At 22.8% G+C, this 20,904-nt stretch overlaps 1 protein-coding gene across 1 annotated transcript in view; it reads left to right on the top strand.

Annotated features, from left to right (window-relative positions):
• Positions 1-334: 334 nt before the first annotated feature.
• The window catches only part of LOC134835871 (protein amalgam), a 135,224-nt gene continuing 114,654 nt past the window's right edge, over positions 335-20,904 (top strand). Inside the window, exons 1-2 of the mRNA XM_063850861.1 lie at positions 335-874; positions 16,833-17,207. Coding sequence (XP_063706931.1) covers positions 17,099-17,207 — 109 coding nt within the window. The 5' untranslated portion in view covers positions 335-874; positions 16,833-17,098. The remainder of the gene's footprint in view (positions 875-16,832; positions 17,208-20,904) is intronic.

Here is a 20,904-nt window from a genome sequence, read left to right on the forward strand (position 1 = left end):
TACGTGTGTATTTGTTCTATATGTACTGCACATTTGGAGAATTTGATAAAAATTAAAAAAAAAATATTCCGAAAAATGCAGGAAAAAAATATTTAACGAAAAAAAATTAAAAAAAAAATAATTCAAGAAAGTGAAAAAAAAAAAATAAAAACAAAAAATTCGTGGAAAAAAATAATTTTTTTTGGCACTAAAAAAGTCATTTGACCTCGTTTGACTGCGAAAAAAATAAATAAAGAAAAAGGAAAACAATTGAAAGAAAATGCTAATCGTTCTGTGTAGAAACAAAATTAAAAAAAAAAATAAATTAAAATAACAACAACGAAGAAAAAAATTATAAAAAAAAACAAAAGAAACGTTTCGCATAGAAACCAAAAAGAAAAAGGAGTCACAAATAATTTAAAATAATTATCAAGCAATTAAAAAAAAGTATTGCAGCTTATGTTACAACTTGCTGCCGTTATTCTTGCACGTCCAACGTGCATTTTTAATGATAAAAAATTAACTATCACAACATCACGGATCTGTGCGGTTTTGAGTTCGGAGTGAAAAAAATAAAAAAAAATGATAAATGAGTAGAGACTAGAAATATCTGTTCACTCATTCATAAAAAAAATAAAAAAAAAATTCCGAGAAAAAAAAATCAGTGCTCAATAGCGAAAAAAAAATAAAAAAATAAAACGTGAAGAAGGAAGAAGAGCGAAAAAAAAATAAATGAAAGAAGTTTACTAACATAATAAAGTGCTTATTAATTGAAATTAAATTGCGTGAAAAAAAACCTAACGCTCTTTTTTATTTCATAAAATTATATTTAAAAAGAAAAAAAATATAAATTTAATAAACTTGAAGCAAAAAAGGATATAACCGGCGAGACAAGGTAACAAAAAAATTTACAAAAGAAAATATTTTTTGAGAGATAGCGAACGTGTGTTTAAAAGGCTTACAAAGGGATTTGCATGAACATAACTTGCCGTTTTTTTTTTTGTTGAAGGAATATTTACGGAACAAATGTTGTTTATTATATGAAAAAATGCAGTGCGTTTATGGAATTTATGAGATTTTTCACATATTATAGTGAATCAGTTGTTATCTTGCATTTATTTATGAATGCAAGAATTTTATGAAGAGAAATTGCTCATAAATATTTTTGTATAACATTTTTTTTGCGTTTTTCGAGGAATTATTTTATTTTTTAAAGGGTAATTGTTGGAAATCGAAAAATAAAAATAATTCGTGAAAAAGATAAATAAATAAATTAAAAAAAATTTTTGACTTTTCTTAAAAATTTTAAAAAAATAATAATAAAAATAAAATAATAAAAATAATTTTTTTATAACAAAAATTAAATAAAATTTTAAACTAAATTCAAACAATTAAAAAAAATTAAATGGAATAAAATTTTATTATTAAAAAATAATAAATAAAAAATTTTAAAATAATAGAAATTAATAAAATTAATTTTTTTTTTGATAAAAATGATTTTGATTAAAATATTTATTATGAAGCACTAATATTTAAAGATCAGAAATTTATTTTAATTATTTTAATAGGAAAATTTTTCTTAAAAATGTCACAAAAAAAATTTTTACTTTTTTTACTATAAATTTATATCAAATAATTTAAAAAATCATATAAAAATTGAAAAAATAATTTTTATTATAAAAAAATAATTTTTTATTAAATAAAATTTAAAATTAAAATTAATTTTGAATTAAATAAAATTTTATTATTGGAAAATTATTTAAAAAAATTTTTATTTTATATTTTATTATAAAAAATTATCATAAAAAAATTTATGAAATATTTGAAGTTAAAAAAATTAAAAATTTAATTTTTGATAATTAAATATTTAATAATAAAATTTTATTTAATTTTTTAAATTAAAATTAATTTTAATTAAAAATTTTATTTAATTTGAAATTTTATAACAAATTTTTATTTTTTATAACAAAAATTATTTTTATTATTTTTTTAAATTTTATATGATTTTTGTTTTCAATAATTTTATTAACATTTTCAAAAATATTTTTTTTTCCTTATTTATAAAAATTATATTGGCAAAAATTTATCATATTGGAGAAAAAATCTCTTAAAAAAATTCACAAAATTTAAATTTTTGTATGAAAAATTCTATAAAACGAAAATAATTTCTTTTAAACTAAAACTTTCATTAAATTAACTCCCAAAATAATCCAATATCTCAAATATGCAAGATACAATTCCATCTCATTTATGGCAAAAATGCACCTAAAAATATCTCTGAAATGCACACAACGAAAATTTAAACGTAAAATTTCCTCCATTCAATCGAAATATTCAAATTATTCTAAAACTCCCCCATTAAAGCGGCTTAGCTTTCATATCAATTTCCAATAAAATAAAAATTTTCCATAAAATAACTGCACGAAGTAATCATCTCCATTTCCGATAATCCCTCAAAATTGCCGTTTTTGTGATTTTACTACCTCGAGTTAACTCGTCTCGACAATAAATGGGTCAAGTTCTCACCATTACGGAGTAATTTTGCAAAAAAAAAATGTCTCCTACAACGAGATACGAAAATTGGCATCTTATTACGAGCGCAACAACAGAAAACTACTTTCTTGCATCCTTCTTCATAACTCGTTCTCGAGAAAAATAAAAAAAAAAAATAAGGAGAAGAATTAAATACGAATATAATATCAAGAAGACTTGCACAGAGAAAGGCAAATTACATTTGTAAAGTACTTTTACTGTTTATTTGCTTCTCTTTTTATTTTTTTCTTCTCTCAAATGCAAGCGAAATGATAAACTTTTGTTATTCTGTTTTATTACTGCACGAAGAGAATTTTCAACTTCGTTTTTTAATGCAATACAATTGCGGATCAACTTATTTCTTTCACTTCTTTCATATTATTTTAATATATAAAGCGAAGTAGAGAAGCGATTTGTATCGAGGATAAAAGAGGAAACAATTGCATATCGTCTCGTTTTCGTTCAGATAAACTGTATTTATTTCGCAAAAAAACGACGAAAAAAACTGCAAAAGATGATTGAAAATTGCTCCGTTCGTATTTTGCCTCATGTAACCAACAAGATTTTTATTTTATTCATTTTATTGGAAATTGAGCTCAGATCCGAGATATGGTCTATGGCACGATTTGGTGCATGCATATTTAGCTCTTATTTATTTTTTCGATTTTTCCTCATTGCAAAAAGGCAGGAAACGAATAATCATCTAAAAGCATAAAATAAAAAAAAGGAATTGCTTATCAAGCAAATTGTACGAGGAATTCAGGAAGAAACTGGACATGGAAAGACAATTTACTTTACATTTTTTTGTTGGTTCTAAATAAAAGTACCATTAATTTTAAGGATGGAGCGATGAAGAAAAATGTTTCATGTTTAAAAAAAAATTCTAAATTAAATTTTTTAAGAGATTTTTAATGAACTTAAAAAAATTTTTTAACCTTAAAAAAATTTTAATTTTATTAACTTTAATAAAAATTTATTTATTAAATTAAATTTATTTATTTTAATAAAAATTTATTAATTTTATTTTATTTTTTTTAAATTTTAATTAAATTAATTCATTAATTTAATTAAATATTTTTTTTTCAATTTTAAATTTAATTAAAAATTAATTAACATTAATTAACAAATTAAAAAAAATAATTTTCAAATTAAAATTTTTAAGAAACTTTTTATTTTTTATGCATTAAAAATCTCAAAGTCAAGTAAAAATCGTAAATTTTTCGATTTTGAATCAATTTTTAAAAAAAATGGAAATTTTCGATCAAAAGATTAATTTTATTAATAAAAACTTATTATTTTTATTTTTTTTTAAAATTAATTTCAATTTTAATTTAATTCAATAATTTTTAAAAAATTATTTAAATTTAAAAAAAAAATATTTTTTTTTTATTTTGTTAAAAAATAATTTTTAAATTTTACTAAAATTAAAAAAAAAAATTATTTAATTCAAAAATTTTTTTAATGATAATTTTGATTAAAAATTAATTTATTTCTTATATTGATAAAAAAAATTGAAATAATTTTTGTATTGAATTAAAATAAAAATAAAAATTAAATTAATTTTTTAAAAATAATTAAAATCAGTGAGAAAATTTAAAACTATAAAAATTTTAAAATAAAAATTCTAATTAAATAAAATTAACTTAAAAATTTTTTTAAATTTAAAATTTTTAAATGAAAAAAAATTAAATTTTCATAAAAACTAAAACATCTTCATTAATCGCTCTGTCCATTTTTCATTCATGTCGATTTTGATTTACGAATCCATTTCCAGCCATTACGTGATGGAAAGTAACGAGTAAGAGCGAAGCAACAAAAGCTCACAAAATCCGTTTAGCCTTTGTCAGCATTTTTGAGCTGAACTTTTGTCATCATCATCGTCGTCGTCGTCGCACGAGAGACGAACGAGAGAAGCAAACGCTTGACGAACTTTCAATCACTCTCTGTCATGCTTGTCATCCCTTGTCGACTGCGAGCACAAAAGCATTACTTTAACTACTCCGCTTTTGATATTTTCCCCAAATTCAGTGCCATTCAATGCTATTGATGTTGCCAATTTTTTATTTTTATTTCGGAAAAAAGCAACGTTTTTCTATCAATTTTTTTTTATTCCTCGTCTAAAAATTTTATCCATTCAATCAAAGTTTTTTTATTTTGTGTTATTTAAAAGTTAGAAATTTTTTTTTGATTGATTGTGTTCGTCAAAGCTGGATATAGAGAGATAGAAAAAATATTGAATTTATGACCAGTCGATTATAATTTTTATTTTTTTTTTTTTTTTGTAAGTGAATCCAATTGAGACGAGATTTTTATTGGTTTCTTTTTTTCCTTAACATGCTTCATTAATTTTTTTTAAGTTCTTTAAAAAATTTTTCATCACTTAATTAATCATTTTTTTTTTCTTTAAATTACAAAAAAAAATGTTACATGGGCACCTGATTCCCTTCTTTTTCTGGCAGGTTTCCTCAAAAATTTTCGTTAAAAAAATCCATTAAAAATTAAGAAATTCGTGCCAAGGTTGTGCGGATAATTTTTAATTAAAACGGAGAATTAAACGCCTCGAAATTTATGGTTTTTATTGATTTTTCTCACGCCCTCTTCTTCGCCAAAAAATTCCTTTGCACACATTTTTCGGCGCTCTAATTGAACTGAAGGGCATTTACATGGACAATGAATTGCGATTCTTGTCGAAAGCAAAAAAAAAAAAATAAAGTAAAATCATCGGATATTATAAATAAATTCAAAAATGAGGAAATTAACGAATTTATTTCACTTAACGAGGAAATTCGAGTAACGTTAATGATGAAAGCACGAAGCAACGAGGTAATGACGCGATAATTTATGGCTGAGTTGTTGCGCATTATTCGAGTTTATGGAAAAATTTTACTCATTTGATGTTTTTTTTTTTCGTGAATTCGACGGAATTTGAGAAAATGGCGAATTGAAAAAAATTAATAAAAAATTAATTTAAGAAAAATTTTAGACATTAACTAAATTTTAAATCAAATAATGCAATATTGAAGTTTTTTTTTAAATTTGGGGAAAAAATTAATTTTAATTATTTTTATGAATTCGACTGAAAACAAATTTTGAGTCGAATTCAATTTTATTAATTTTTCATAATTTTAATTTTTTTTTGTTCATGTTAATTTTTGAAAAATGATTTTTTTTTCTTTTTTTTGTAATTTTAAGTTTTTTTTTATTAAAAAAATAAATTTTAATTATTTTTATGAATTCGACTGAAAACAAATTTTGAGTCGAATTCAATTTTATTAGTTTTTCATAATTTTTAAAAAAAAATTTGTTCATTTAATTCAAAAAATTATTTTTTTAATTTTTTTTTTTTCTAATTAAAAACACAAATTTTAATTATTTTTATGAATTCGACTGAAAACAAATTTTGCGTCGAATTCAATTTTATTAATTTTTAATAATTTTTTAAAACTTTTTCTATTAAATTTTATTCAAATTATGAAAATTTTTCACAAAATTTTTTGAATTTCAAAGCTTTTATTGTCAAAAAAATTTTTAAAAAATTTAACTGAATTCGCCTCAACCTTAAATTTGCGTCGAATTCACTTTAAAACTTTAAATTTTTTATCAATTCCTTCCATTTTCAAAGAAAACAATACCTGTCTTTATCAACATTTGCAATTTCCATCAAATCGAGCAAGAAAATTGACGTCCTTTTATCAATCAGGATCAAAATCAGGTAAAAGGACCCAAGAAAGAGAAAAAAAAGGGACAAGCACATTATAATTGTCAAAACAACGCAAATTGAAGGTATCAAATAAATCCGGTGATTGTCAAAATTCAATCAAATCAAAGCACTTCGAGTCGAGAAAAGGAGATGGAGAAAACGAAAAAATTTGTCTGATTAATTCAATTCCCTTTTTTTTTGCTGTTTCAAACTCCTTTTTTTTACCCAAGGCAAGACAAAAATGGGACGAGAATGTTTTTGTTACAAAGTTGATGAGAGAGAGAAAAAAACCAAAATCTGTTAACGGAACGAAAGACAATGGACATCAGCTGCGTGAAATGCTCTTACGTTATTGGCATTGTTATTGATAAACGGTCCAGACTCGATTTTCCGATGAATTTGCACAAAAAAGTGCTATCTCTTCCCTTTTCCTGTTCACTTTTCGACACATATTTGCCTCAAAACTGACGTGATAATATCTCTTATCTCTGTCCAATCCTCTTTCGTCGCTCCGCTCTTCTTCGTTTTCTTTGTTCTTTTATCATTCCAAGCTTTTTTGTCGTTTATTTCGATGCCAACAGAGACAAAAAGAGCCACTCAAATCTATCATAGCAGACATTCACCGAAAAACCAACAAAAGTTAAATAATACTCAATTCTCGTACGAGTTACAGCCGAACAATGAACTGCCGGAAAATCCAACAAAAATCATCATAGTCCTAATAACGAACTTTTCTCGTTTTTTTTTACTCGATTTCTATGGGGAATTGAACTATCGACCACAAAAAAACACACAGAGACATGTTCATAAAAAAACTGCTGAATTTTTATTATTTTTTGGTCAAGAACGAGGTTTCGAGTGGATTTTTTTTTCTTCGAGATTTTTTTATAAATTTATCGACAAGACACGATTTCCGATGATTGAATGTTCGCGGGCGATTTTAATTTTAAACTGTTTTTGTTTTTCGGAAAAATGTTCTGCTGCAAGGGTTTTCTGACTAACCGAACAAAAATATATTTTGTTACAAGTTGTTATTTGTTATTATTTTGCAACGAACAAAACAATGTTTTGATGGAAAATTGATTTCCATGAAAAAAATTTTTTTTTTTTAGGAAAAAATGAGAAAATTGAGTCCTTATGTAAAATAATAACAATCTATGTTAAATTTAATAATACAGACACGCGTTTCCCTTTCTATTTTTTTCCTTTTTTCTTGTCGAGCGTCGCTGCGACGAGACATGAAATGGTTCAGGGATGTATTTGAAATTTTTTTGTTTAAAGTTTGCTGAATTAATTAAAATTTCTTAAAAGATTTTTGGATTGAATTAGCTGAATAATAAGTTGCTGAATCAATTTCTGAAAAATTTGCTGAATATAAAGTTGCTGAATAAAAATTTGTTAAACGATTTTTTTTTTGCTGAATGAAATGCTTAAAAACAAATTTCAGAAAAATTTATTTTAAAAAAAATTTCTGAAGAATTATTAAAAATTTGCTAATTTTTTTCTGAACAAATTTGCTGAATAAAAAAAATTAAAAAGTTTGCTGAATAAAAATTTCAATATAAATTTTTGAAAATTTTTTTGAAGAATTTTTGACAAATTTGCTAAATAAAAAGTTCTTGAACGACTTTCAAATGAAATTTGCTTGAACGATTTTCTAAACAAACTTGCTGAACAAATTTGCTGAGTAAATAACTAAAAAATTTGCTGAATGAAAATTTGTTAAACAATTTTTTGCTTAAAAAAATGCTGAATAAAAATTTGTTAAAAAATTGCAAAATAAAAAGCTTAAAACAAATTTTAGAAAACTTTATTGAAAAAAAATTTCTGAAAAATTCTTAAGGAATTCTTAAAGATTTGCTAAATTCAAAAGTTTTCAGGTAATTGTTAAAAAATTATTCAATAATAAAATTTCTTCAAAGATTTTCTAAATAAACTTACTGAATAAAAAAATGAAAAGTTTGCTGAATAAAATGTTTTTGAAAAAATTTCTCACAAATTTGCTGAATAAAAAGTCCTTGAACGACCTTTTGATGATATTTGCTTGAAAAGAATTTTTTTCAATTAAAAGTTTACTGAATAAAAAAAAATTAAAATAAATTTTTAAAAAATTTTCTGAAAAACTTTTGACAAACTTGCTGAATACATTTTTTTTTATTTTAAAAAAATTGCTAAATGAAATTTAACAAATAAATTACTTTGAAAAATATTAAACTTCAGAAAAAAATTCAAATAAAAAAAATCATTTTCTCCCCTTCAACGCCGCACTTCTGTCGGCATGAAAACAACAACCAGAAGCCTCCATCTGATCAATAATGCATAAAATGTTCCCCACATACTTGAAATTTTATTCAATTATTTAGGTCATTAGTACCTGAAACATCATCGGCAACGCGATGAATATTGATAAAAAAAATGTGTGTAAAGCAAAAAAGAAAAAAAAAGTTTGAGTACGAAGCAATAAAAAGTCGTTATCATACATCACGACTTTTTTTCTTCTTCTTCCTCGCTTTATGCGAAATACGGAAAAAAATGAGAAAAGACGGAAGAAGCAACTGAACTCCAACTCAAGAAATTCAGTATTTATTATTATTATGGAATGGCATAAAATTTATTTTAATGATTATTCAATTTTTGCCTTCGTTCTGTACGAAAAAACGACGTATTGAGTCTAAGCCAGCAAAAATGTATAGAAAGTCACTTATTTCTTTATTTATATTCAAATTTGTGCGACTCGAGAGTAAAAATTTTCTCTCTGTTTGTGTGTCATGTCGCACCGTGACTCAACTTGTGCTGCTGCGGTAATGCGGGAAATTACGTGAGTGTCATAAAAGACTTTTATTTTTCTGATATTTATATAATTTTTCTTGTCTAATATTGAATTTGTGTCTTTTTCGTCTTTTTTTTTCGTTTTTCTCGTGAAATCATGAAGTAAAGAAGCAATAAAAAAGAGAGAAAAAGAACCAAATGTCAATGAAAAATAAATAAAAATAAAAAATGAAGGTTGAAAAAAATTGATAAAAATATTTCAATAAATATTTGTTTAGGAGTGAGAGATCAATACATGTTTTTTTTATTTTACTGAAAATGACATTTTTAGCTTCCTGCAAAAAAATGTTCTTTTTTCGGAGGAAAAAGGAAAAATTTTAATGTTTTAAGCAAATTGTCGGGCAAATTATTTGTTTAGCTGTCTGAGTGCTCTCTCGGTATATGGAAATTAAGGTCGTGACAGGGAAAATTTATTACGGGGACAGTTATGATTGTTATCGAAGACCAATTTAAAGTCGTTAATGGATGTTGGACATTTGTGATAAGAGGAGAAAATTGTATTTAATGGTCATTAAGAGTTCATTAAAAACGCAAATTTGGTATATTAGCAAAATTAATGAGAGAAAATGGGTTTGATTTTCGATTTTTAGCCTTATGAAAATGAAATTTGAATACATTTTGATGAAAAATTTTTGGTTTAAGTAAAATTTGATTTTTAAAGTTCATAAAAATGCTCACAAAATATTTTTTTAAAGAAATTTTTTTTTTTTTTTGTTTGAAATTTAAAAAAAAAATTATGGAAAAAGCTTAAATGAAATAATTATTTCTTAAAAAAAAATTAAAAAAATCGAAAAAAATTAAAAATAAATTAATTAAAATTTATACAAAAATTTAATTTAAAATTAAAAAAAATTAAATAAATAAAATTTTCTAAAAAAACAAATTTTCGACTATTTTTTTTTAATTTGTTAAATTTTTATTAACAAAAAATTTTGTTTAAATAGAAAAATTTCAAAGAAATAAATTTTCCTTATTAAAAAAAAATGTGTGAAAATTTCGATTTTTTAAAGTTCATAAAAATGGTCATAAATTAAATTTTTTTAAATATTTTTTTTTTATTTTAATTTAAATTTATTTAAAAAAATTTTTGTTAAAAAAAAAATTATTTAAAATTTTTTTATTTAATTTTTTTTTTATTTTAAAAAATTTTATTTTAATAAATTGTTAATTTTTTATTAATAAAAAAAATTTTAACATAAAATTTTAAAAGAAAATATTTTTTTTTATAAAAAAAAATAATTATTTATGTGAAAAAAAAAAATTTACGAAAATTCGAACAAAAACTTCATTAACGAGCACAAGAAAAAATTTTCTTTTAAGCTTTTTTCATCAATTTTTTTTTCAAGTTCAAAACTTCCATCTTTAAAGATTTTCACGCGTCATCAACTCCATGACCTTTGAAAAAATCGACAGGTGATGATTTTTTTTTTGCGTCTTTTATCTCCTATCTCGGTTTATATTCCGCTTATATGAATAAAATTTGAATAAATTTCCTTCGATTTTTCTCCCTTCAATGCTCTTTCGACGTTTTTTCTTAAAAAATTTTCGCTCGCACGCATCGTCATCGATTCACAGACAATTAATTTTGTTTTGAAAGAGATCTTTAATGAAAGACATAGATAATCCTTTTATTTTACGATTTTTTTGTCCATTTTGTCCCTTGAAAGATTTTCGATGCGCGATGAAATTCTGATGATTAAAAAAAAATGAAAATTGTCGAGAAAAAAGAGTGAGAGTTACATTCAAATAACAAACAAGAAAATTTATTTTCCTCGTTTCTCGTGCATAAATATTGGATTAGCAAAGTTAATCCGCTTAAATCCATTCGAGATTAAAATTTATATTTTTCCGAGAGTGCTCGAGTCGTTCTCTATCACTTACTTACGGGTTTTTATGCTTTTTTGAATTAAATTGAATTGAGTTCTCATCTACTACTTATAAAATATTAAAAACTCCGATTTTGACTGTGATTGGTCGAAAAAAATCACACAAAAAAATTGTTTATTCATCGTCGCCATTTAACATTTTTAATGAAATAATTCGAGCATGACAAATTTTATTCAACAACTTTGCCATTATTTTTATTGCGATTTATTAAATACAAAAAAAATTCATAAAAAAATAAATTTCTAAGTGAATGACAAACAATAAGGACAAAAAAAAACTTCTAAGAGGACTCTTGTTTCCTGTTTACAAATATTTACATCTTGTTTTTTGCCTTTTTTGCATTGTTTTGAAAAATCCTTTTATTTCATAATTTTTATGAAAAGAAAAAAAAATCGTTAACAAGACGTAATATGATCGAATCGCAACTGACCGAGGCAGTAGACAAAACAAAAAAAAAATACAAAAGAAGTAAGTGCTATTAAAAGAAGGAACGAAGGACACGGAGGAAAAAAAGAGAAGTTTTAACAAGCAAACTACTTGATGAATTCTTGAGAAAATAAGAAAAAATGTATGAAAAAGTCTCTCATGATACACCTTTTAGATGTGAAACTAGACGAAATGAGAGACATACGAAGTTTTTGTGAAAAATTTGCTTCTCTCATTAGAACAAATTTGCGATGTTTAAAAAAAAGTTGAAAAAAAATTTTTAAAATCTTATTTTTTAAAAATTATTTCTAATTTGTATAAATTTTAGATAATTCATAATTTTCTTTAAATTAAAAAATTATTTTTAAAAAAAGCGAAAACTATGGTCAAATTATTTTTTTAAAATATTTTTAAAATTATTAATTTTTTAATTATTAAAAATTTATTAAATTTTTATTTATTTTTTTATTTTTATTTATTTTTTAATTTAATTTATTTTTTTTATTTGATTTAAAATTATTAATTCTTTAAAATTTTTTCAAAATTATTTTTTTTCTTAAAATTTAATTAACATTAATAATTTAAAAAAAAAAAATCGTCAAAAAATTATTGTAATTTTTTTTTTCTAAATAAATTAATTTTGTAAAATTTTCAAGTACCAAAACATGCTTGAAATTTAAAAAAAATAAAATTAATTAAAAAAAAAAAAAATAATTTTATTAAAGTTTTATTTTTTTTTTAAATAATTTAAAAAAAATTTAACTATGAATAATTTTTATGAATTGTCTAAATTTTTACAAATCAAAAATAATTTCGTAAAAATATTTTTGTAAAAATTTTTTTTCTTACAAAAAACATTTTTTTTTATTATCAAACATTACTTGAAAATGTTTAAGAAAAATTGAAAAAAAAAATTTATGGAAAATTTAAAAAAAAAACTTGCAAATCGCAAATTTCTCACAACACAAGTTAACAGTTTAACATCAACAGACAGAAACACAGACACAAGAAAAAAAACGTAAGAACATGAAAGAATCTCGCCATTGTCCTCTCCTTGTTAAGCCTTTATTATTATATTTTTTTTACATTTCTTACCAACTTCTTTCAAGCAAAAAAAAAAAACTGAAGGGAATTGCTCCGTTCCTTCATACTTCTTTCTTTATGTGTTTGTTGTCTATCCAATAGTGCTCTTGTAAAATAAAAAATAAACAACTTTTTTTCTCTTCACGAGAAGAAGACACAAGTATGTAGGACAAGTGTTTGTGTTTGTGTCAAAAGCGCTCTTTTAAAGAGATAAAGTTGCTTCATTCTTCATGATGATGAGCAGCAGCAACAACGAAAAAAGAGCAATAAGACATTCTTTCAAAGGAACGTCGTCGTCGTCGTTGATCAACAGATAATATTTTCCAATAGAGCACCGGAGAGAGAGAGACAAGACAAGACAAGCAACAGAACAAGGACAAGACTTTGCATGTTGTTCTCTTGTCAGCCAACTTAACATGAATCGTCGACGCTATTTCGTTTGGTTCTTTATTGAACAAAAAAAAAATAACGAAAATTATTTGTAAAAAGTTTCGTTGAAAGAACGAATAAGTCGCATTTATGAATTTAAAGCATTGGGCCCAATGCACATTTCAAAATTTCTGCCTTAAGAAAAAGTTAAATTTTTTGCCCATTGCACATTCAGAGTTGATGTTAGAAGACAAATTTGAACTTTTCATCCCAATGCACAAAGAATTTTTGTCGCAATTCACATTTTTAATTTTTGACCCAATGCACATTTTAAGTTTTTCCCAAAAAATATTTTAAAATGTTTGACCCATTGTACATTTCAATTTTTTTTTTCAATAGATTTTTAAAAAAATAAGAATTGCATATTTGTATTGAAGTTTTCATATAAAAATTTCGCCCCAATGCACAATTTAAAATGTCTACCTAATGCATATTTCGAGTTTTTGTTGAATTTCACATTTAAAATTTCCTTCTTAATGCATATTTTGACTTTTCAACCCATTAAGCTTTTACTTTTTGTCCCAATTTACATTTGAAAATTTCAACCCAATGCACATTTGATACCTTTTTAACCAAAAAACGCCAAATTTTTCAATTTTCTTTGAAATGCCTTAACAAACAAAGAAAAAGAAGGAAAATTTTTGCTATAAATAATGAAATGAAAGGAAACAACTTTCAGTTTATTTAAATTTTTATACAATTTTCCGATATCTCGACGAATCTATACACGAAAAAAATGTTTTTTTTTCTGTCTTTCAAGGGTCTTATCCTTTCTTGTTCTATTTTGTTGTTGTTTTTATGTGTTTGTATAAATACCGAAGTGCAATGCAGAAAAGTGACATCTCTTAGATATAATCAAGACAAAACTTTCTTGTTCTTGATAATATTTAACAATCCTTCTATTATTTTGAATCGTAGGTACGTAAAGTAGACATAATAAAATGTTTTTTTTTTGTTCAACTGAAAATTCAAGTGAAAAACAAGAAATAACTAAAATAAAGTACATGACAAAAGTATTTGTTCAAATATTGATGCAGTTGTACTTTTATGCTCCTTCTGCTGTTTCGACTACGATTTTTATTTTTTTTAAGAAATTTCCTCATGGGAGATTGTCGAAGGAAAATTTATGTAAAAGTAAGGCGAAGTTGCAAGGAGTGTGTCAATAAGAGAGACGACCTTCAACATTTCAAACGCAATAAAAAATAAAGAATTTAACATTTTTCTTTAAATTTTTCGTATGAAATTTGTATGAAAAATTGATTTTTTTTTAAATTTAAAAAAAAAATTAATGAAAAAAAAATTAAAAATTTTACTGAATATATTTTTCGGAATTTTTCAGATGATTTAAAATTTTACAAAAATAATTTTTTTACAATTATTTTTAATTTGTAAAAATTTAGACAATTTATAATTTTTTTTATCAAAAAAAATTTTTTAAATTTATTTAATTTAAAAATTTTCAAAAAAATTTAAAAATTAATTTTTTTTTAAAATTAATAATTTTTTTTTTAAATAAATTTTAATTTTTTTTTAAATTTAATTAACATTAAAAATAATTTCTTAAAAAAATTATTTTAATTTTTTTTTTCTAAAAAAATAATTTTTGTATTAAAAATTTATTTAATTTGATAAATTATTGAAAATCCGAAAGTTATGGTAGAATCAATTAATTTTTTAAAAATTGAATTAACATTTTTTTAAAATTTAATTAACATTAAAAGTTACAAAAAAAAAGTTAAAATTTAATTTCTTGTAATAATATTTTGAAATAAAAATTATGATTTAAATTCAAATTTTTTATTTTAATTTTTTTTTAAATTTTGTTTTTAAATTTGCTTTTAAGCTAATAAATTTTTTTAAAAAATTTTACTAAATATATTTTTCAGTAAATTTAAAAAAAAATCTTTAATTATCTTAAAAGAAAATTAAAAAAATTTTTTTTTACATTTTTAATCATCTTCATCAAACAAAATCATCAAAAATCTTAAAATTTTCCGGAATCTTCTTCCTTAAAAAATTAATCTGACATAAAAAAGTTCCTCATTTTCTCCGAATTCAACATTTTAACTCTTCAACACGTTTTCTCGATCTTAATTCATTGTTATTTCTCACACTTTTCCTTCAGCTTTTCGCCTTTAATCACTTACGCAAACAAAAACAATCCTCAGTTAACGTTTAGGTAAGAAATCTATTGTCTCATTATCCTGTCGCGTCGCTTGTTCACACTTTGTCCTTTCTTTTCATCGCAAAAAACAATGTTTTACAAGGGTTCCAAAGTAATTAACCAGAATAAGTAATTCATTAATGCGAAATTTTCTGCCGAATCAATTTTTAATACGCACTTGAATATTTAATTTCTCCCTCATTCACTCGAAAATTGTAGAAAAAAAATTAAAAACATTGAAAAGTAATCAAAAATTCCAACTTGAGAGTTAATCAAGGTTAAAATTACAATTTTCTCTCTTTTATTTTGTTTTTTTTTATCCAAAAAATGCGAAAATCTGAGGTAAAAAGGTAAAATAAATGCAAATAACCGAGAAACCTGTTGATATTGTCTGTCTGTAAACACGAGTGTTTGTTTTAACTCGCCGACCTTCGGCACCTTTAAAAAAACAAAAACCATGCCAAAAAATTTCCGCAAAACACGAAAACACACAAAAAAAGCGTACTTGATATCGATTTCCGCCTTTTTAATTTAAAAGCAATCACTTTTTTTCTGTTTTCGCAGCATTTTCTCCCTTTTTTCGCATTCGAGTGATGTCTGTTCGTCAAAATCGCGCGTGTCAATGATCCAAGATACGACAGGAGCTCCGAAACACTCGAAATAGTGTCAAAACGATGACACTTTCCTCATGAAGAATTTTTTTTATCTTTAATCTTCTTGACCTTCTTTTTTTTCATTCCTCAAACGATCACTTGACGAGTTGAAAAACGAGTGGCGGTCAAGAATTTGATTCAATTTGAAAAAAAAGTGTTCCGGTTTTTCTTTCCAGATAGCGTCAAATTAATAACAAAGGTCATGATTCCATTTTTTATGCTTTTCCTTTTTTTTTTGAATGAAATCCATACGAAGCACGTCAAAGTTGTTTTTGTTTAGGTTTTCAATTTTTCCGTTTAAATCGTAATAAATAACGTTGAACGTGCAGACCAGTGTCAAACCTACCTCAAAAAAAAAGGAGAGAAATAAAGCAAAAAAGGGATCAAGAACGTGTGTGTCTGTATGTCATCATAAAAAACTTTGCTGAGCTTCAACTTTTTTTTTCGTTTTTACTTTTTTTTTTTTTGAAGGAAAATAATTTTCTTCTCTTCGTTTTCTACTTTCATGAGGTGAAATTTAATCCCTTTGTTCCAGTTTTGCTTGTTTTTGATTTAAATCCTTCGGGTTGAAGATATAAAAGAAAATTTTTTGACAGCTCTTAAGATGAGAAAAGTCTTTAATTTTTTTTTCTTTTTATTTAAATTTTTCTTTTATTTTTTCAATTTTTATTTTTTATTAATTTTTTAAAATTTTAATTTAATTTTTTTTAATTTTTTAATTTTTTTATAATTTTTTTTTTAATTTTAATAATTATTTAAAATTTATTCATTTAATTTTTTTAATTATTTAAAATTTTATTTTTTTAAATTTTTTTTTTATTAATTTTTTAAAATTAAATTTATTATTATTTTTTTTAATTTTATTTTTTTTTTTTTTTTTAAATTAATTTTTTTAATTATTCAAATTTAATTTTTTTTTTTAAATTTTATTTTCTCTCAAAAATTATATTCGAATGAAAAATATTAAATGTAAGATTTCAAAGACTTGCAAAAAAAAAAATTTATAGGCTTGTTCGTTTAAAATCTCATCAAATTTTTTATACAATTTATCGCCATGACAAAAAATACGCAAAAATTCCATTTTATAAAAATGTAATTGATTTCAATATTTCTAAAAATAATTTTTTTCCTTATTTCTCTTTCATTACAGACGCCATCAACATCAACAATCCGCAGAAAAAAATTTAATAAAAAAAGAAAACAAGAAGCGATTTCATCAATTTCGACGATTCTCGACTTTCTTTATTAATAAGAGTGAAAAAGAAAGGAAACAAAAAATTACAAAGTAAATAAACAAATATAAACAAAATAATAAAAAAAAGTAGAAATAAATAGATTTGAAAGTCTCGTTGCTGAGTTCGTAAAGCCTGCATGTCGTAAAAGAAGCACGAATATACGAAAAAAAACTGAGTCAAAATGAGTTGCTTGAAAAAATTCAATTTTAAAAGTTATTTATTTATAACTTCACTTGTTTATTTAATAAATTATACTTCAACAACAGAAGCTGCTATAGCATCTAATCGAGGTAAGTTTTTTTTCTCTCGTTTTTTTTTTTTTTGCCTTCATCGACAAACTGACGTAAGATTTTAATACAATTTGAAGCGAAAGTAACTTTTTTCTTTTTTGCAATTTGTATAATCTGAGAATAGTGAGGATTACGAAGTGCAACGGAATGGAGGTTAATGCACTTTGATAGTTGGAAATTTTTCAAGACTTAAGGAAATTTTAAAAAATAAATATAAATATAAAAAAAATATTAACAAATAATTTAAAAAATCTGGCATGAAAAATATTAAGAAATATTATTTTTTTATTAAGAATTAAAAAAGTCAATTTATTTATATTTTTTTTAAATAATTAAAAATTTAAATAAATTATAATATAATTAAATTTATTTTAATTGAATTTTTATAAAAATATTTTTACAAAAAAAAAAAACAATATAAAAAATTTAAAATCATAGAAATTTAAAAAAAAAAATTAACAAAATTTCGCTTGAAAATAGTTACAAATTTAAAAATATCTTTAACTAAAAATAAAATAAATAAATTAATTTTTAAAATTTTTTAAATTAATTATACCTAAATAATTAATTTTATTAATTTAATTCAATAAATAATTAAATGATTTAAATTTAATTTTTATGAAAAATATTTTTTTAATACATATAAAAAAATTAAATAATGAAAAAATATTTAAAAAAATATAATTATGGAAATTTCGCTTGAAAATTATTTTTTGACGAATTAAATTATTTAAATATTTTAGATAACCTCAATCAATTCAAAAAAAAAAAAAAATAAAATAAAAAAAATTCCCAATTGAAAAATCAATTTCATTAAAAAATTTTTAAAAAAATTAATTAATAAATAAAAATAAATTTTAATTCAAAAAATTAAATTGAATTTTTATAAAAAATAAATTTCTCTTAATTTATATTTTTTTTTTTCAAAATATTAAAAAAATATCTATTTAAATATAAAATTAAAAAAAAATCGAATTTCATAATTAAAAAAAAAAATAGATTTTCTCTTAAAATTTTATAAAATTGAAAAAAATCAACTAAAAATCAATTCACTTTAGAAACTACCATCCTCATGATGTCAAGTGCAGTTTTTCCCGCGCAACAAAAGAATCGACAGACAGCTTGTCGAACAACTTCTCAAACGATTTGAAATCACGCCAGAAAAGGGCCGACAGCTAAACGCTCTTTTTGAAATATCCTCGTAACTGACGTAACAATAACTTGCGTCAGAGTAAAAAAAAAAAAACGTCGAATGTAGGTCGATCTGAACCACAAAATCCGTGAGTGTGTGTGTGGGAAGGTTGCTCGAATAACACGACGACGCAATGCCAAGGGAGAACAAAACATGTCGTTTTCCTTAAATTATGTTCGAAACTCTTATTATTTTAATGACTTCGATAAGGCGCATTGTTTCTCCAAAAATACAAAAAAAAAATGTTTTTCGTTCTCCGGATGATGAGGATGACGATGAAAGAAATATATAAGCAAGGAGGAAAAACTTTTTAAACGATTATTGTCATGTTGTGGTTTATGTATGGATAATGCACAGTTCATTTAAGTTTTACTGACTTCTTTAATACTTTTAGTTCTTAAAAAAAAAAGTTTGTGCTTGTCTTCGTTCGCGTCGCTCGTCATCGAATGAGTTATGGAGTTGTATAAACATAATCAGGATGAGATTGACGGCGCACGCTGTCAATTTTGAACGGCAAATGTGCGGTTGGTTAAAGAAAGATAAATTGCTGATCGTTTAAAGTTTTGAAATTTCGAAGGATTTTTTTTTTGTTTTTGATGAGTTTTTGAAGATTTGACAGTGACAGGTTTTTTTTTTCGGGCCTTTTTGAATTTTTGCTTGGTTTGAATTAATTGGAATATTTTTTTAAATGCTTGGTTTGGAATTAATTTATAACATCCATTGAAATAATTTTTAAAGTTAAATTTTTCATACTTACACTTTTTGGGCCCATTTTGAAGATTTTTCGCCATTAAATAAATTTTCAGTAAATCAAAATGCCATTAAAGGATACGAGACGAGATCTCTTGATAATTAAATTTTAAATTGTTGTAAAAGAAAGGCGCGTGTTTATTTCATTGTTGTTCGCGTTCATTAAATTGTCCTCCCATAAATATTGCAAAAACACAACAAAAACCTTCCTCTCCACGGTACATTAAACAGCTTTTACTCATCATAAAGGAAAAATTTGTGATTTTTGTCGAAAAACCGTCAAATATTTGTCTTTCTTTCATGTTATTTCAATTTATTTCGCGCTCTTGCTATTAATATCTCTCTCCTTTTTTATTAAATTATTTGATTTATTTACAAAAGAAAGTGATAATTATGCTTTTATCGTGCAGAATAAATTTTTCTCGTGTAAAAATCGTTCGAAAGCTATTTTAATTTAAATATTTGTCAGAAAATAGTCTTTGATGGTCGCTTTGATGATTGATGATGTTGAAGTTGCGATAAGCAACAGCAAATATTGGTTTTTCATATCTCGGGGAAAATTTTAAATATAACTTGGTTGGAATGCGAGATTTGGATTGCGATTCGCGGAACTATTAATAAATCAACAAAATTATGGAAAATTATAAATTTTTGGATTTCTTGTGAAATTTTTTTTTCTTTTTGTTAAAAAAATTATTTTACCAAAAATTTTAACTTGAATAAAATTTTAAGTTTTGTAACTTTTTTTTTTAAATAAAATTTTGGTTCAAGAATTTTAAGCAAAATTTAGAAGTTTTAACGAGTTTTAATATTTTTTTTTTAACTTTTATATAAAAAAAATTATTCAAAGTTTAGACCTTTAAAAAAAATTTAAAAATTTGAAAAAATAAAAAAAATATAAATTTTTTATTTAAAATAAAATAATAAAATAAAATAATTAAATTAAATTTAAAATAAAAAATCTTTAAAAATATGAAAATTTTTTAAAAATAATTTGAAACAGTTTTTAATTAATTAAAAAAGGATTTTAAAAATATTTTAATTAAAAAATCTAATATTTAAAAATAAATTAAAATAAAGTAATTAATTTTCTTTTAAAACTTAATTTTTATTAAATAAAAATTCATTCGTTTCTTACTAAAATTAATTATTTCTATCTCAAATAGCAAAATTTTGCTTAAAATATGATCAAATTTGGAAATTTTTAGCAAAATTTCAGAAATTTTAGTAAAAATTTCTTAATTTTTATACGAAAAAATTCAATTTAAAGAATTTTAAGTTCTTTGAAAATCCAAAATTAACTTTTTTTATGAAAAATTACAAAAATTAAAAAAATTGAGTTCTTCGAAGTTAAAGTTTATTTATTTTTTTTAACAAATTTCATTATCTTCGATCATCTAAAGTCCCAAAAAATGTCTCTAAAAGCAAAACTTTGGTTAAAAAATGAAAAATTAGAAAAATTTCATAAAAGAAAAAAATTAAATTTAAGAAATTCAAGTTCTTTGAAGATCCAAAATTGAAAATTTCATTAAAAAAATTAAATTTTTATTAAAAAAGTTAAATATTTTGTGTTGAAAAAAGATCGAATTAGGAAAATTTTGTAAGAAAAAAATTCAAATTAACAAATTTTAAGTTTACCGAATATCAAAAATTGAGAATTTTTATTCAAAAAAAACAAAAATTGAAAATTTTTAATTTCTTGGAAACTAAAAGAAATTCATTTCTTAACAAAAATGAGAATCTCCAATCATCAAA

The sequence above is a fragment of the Culicoides brevitarsis genome, chromosome 3, assembly GCF_036172545.1.
Source record: "Culicoides brevitarsis isolate CSIRO-B50_1 chromosome 3, AGI_CSIRO_Cbre_v1, whole genome shotgun sequence".
Lineage (NCBI taxonomy): Eukaryota > Metazoa > Arthropoda > Insecta > Diptera > Ceratopogonidae > Culicoides > Culicoides brevitarsis.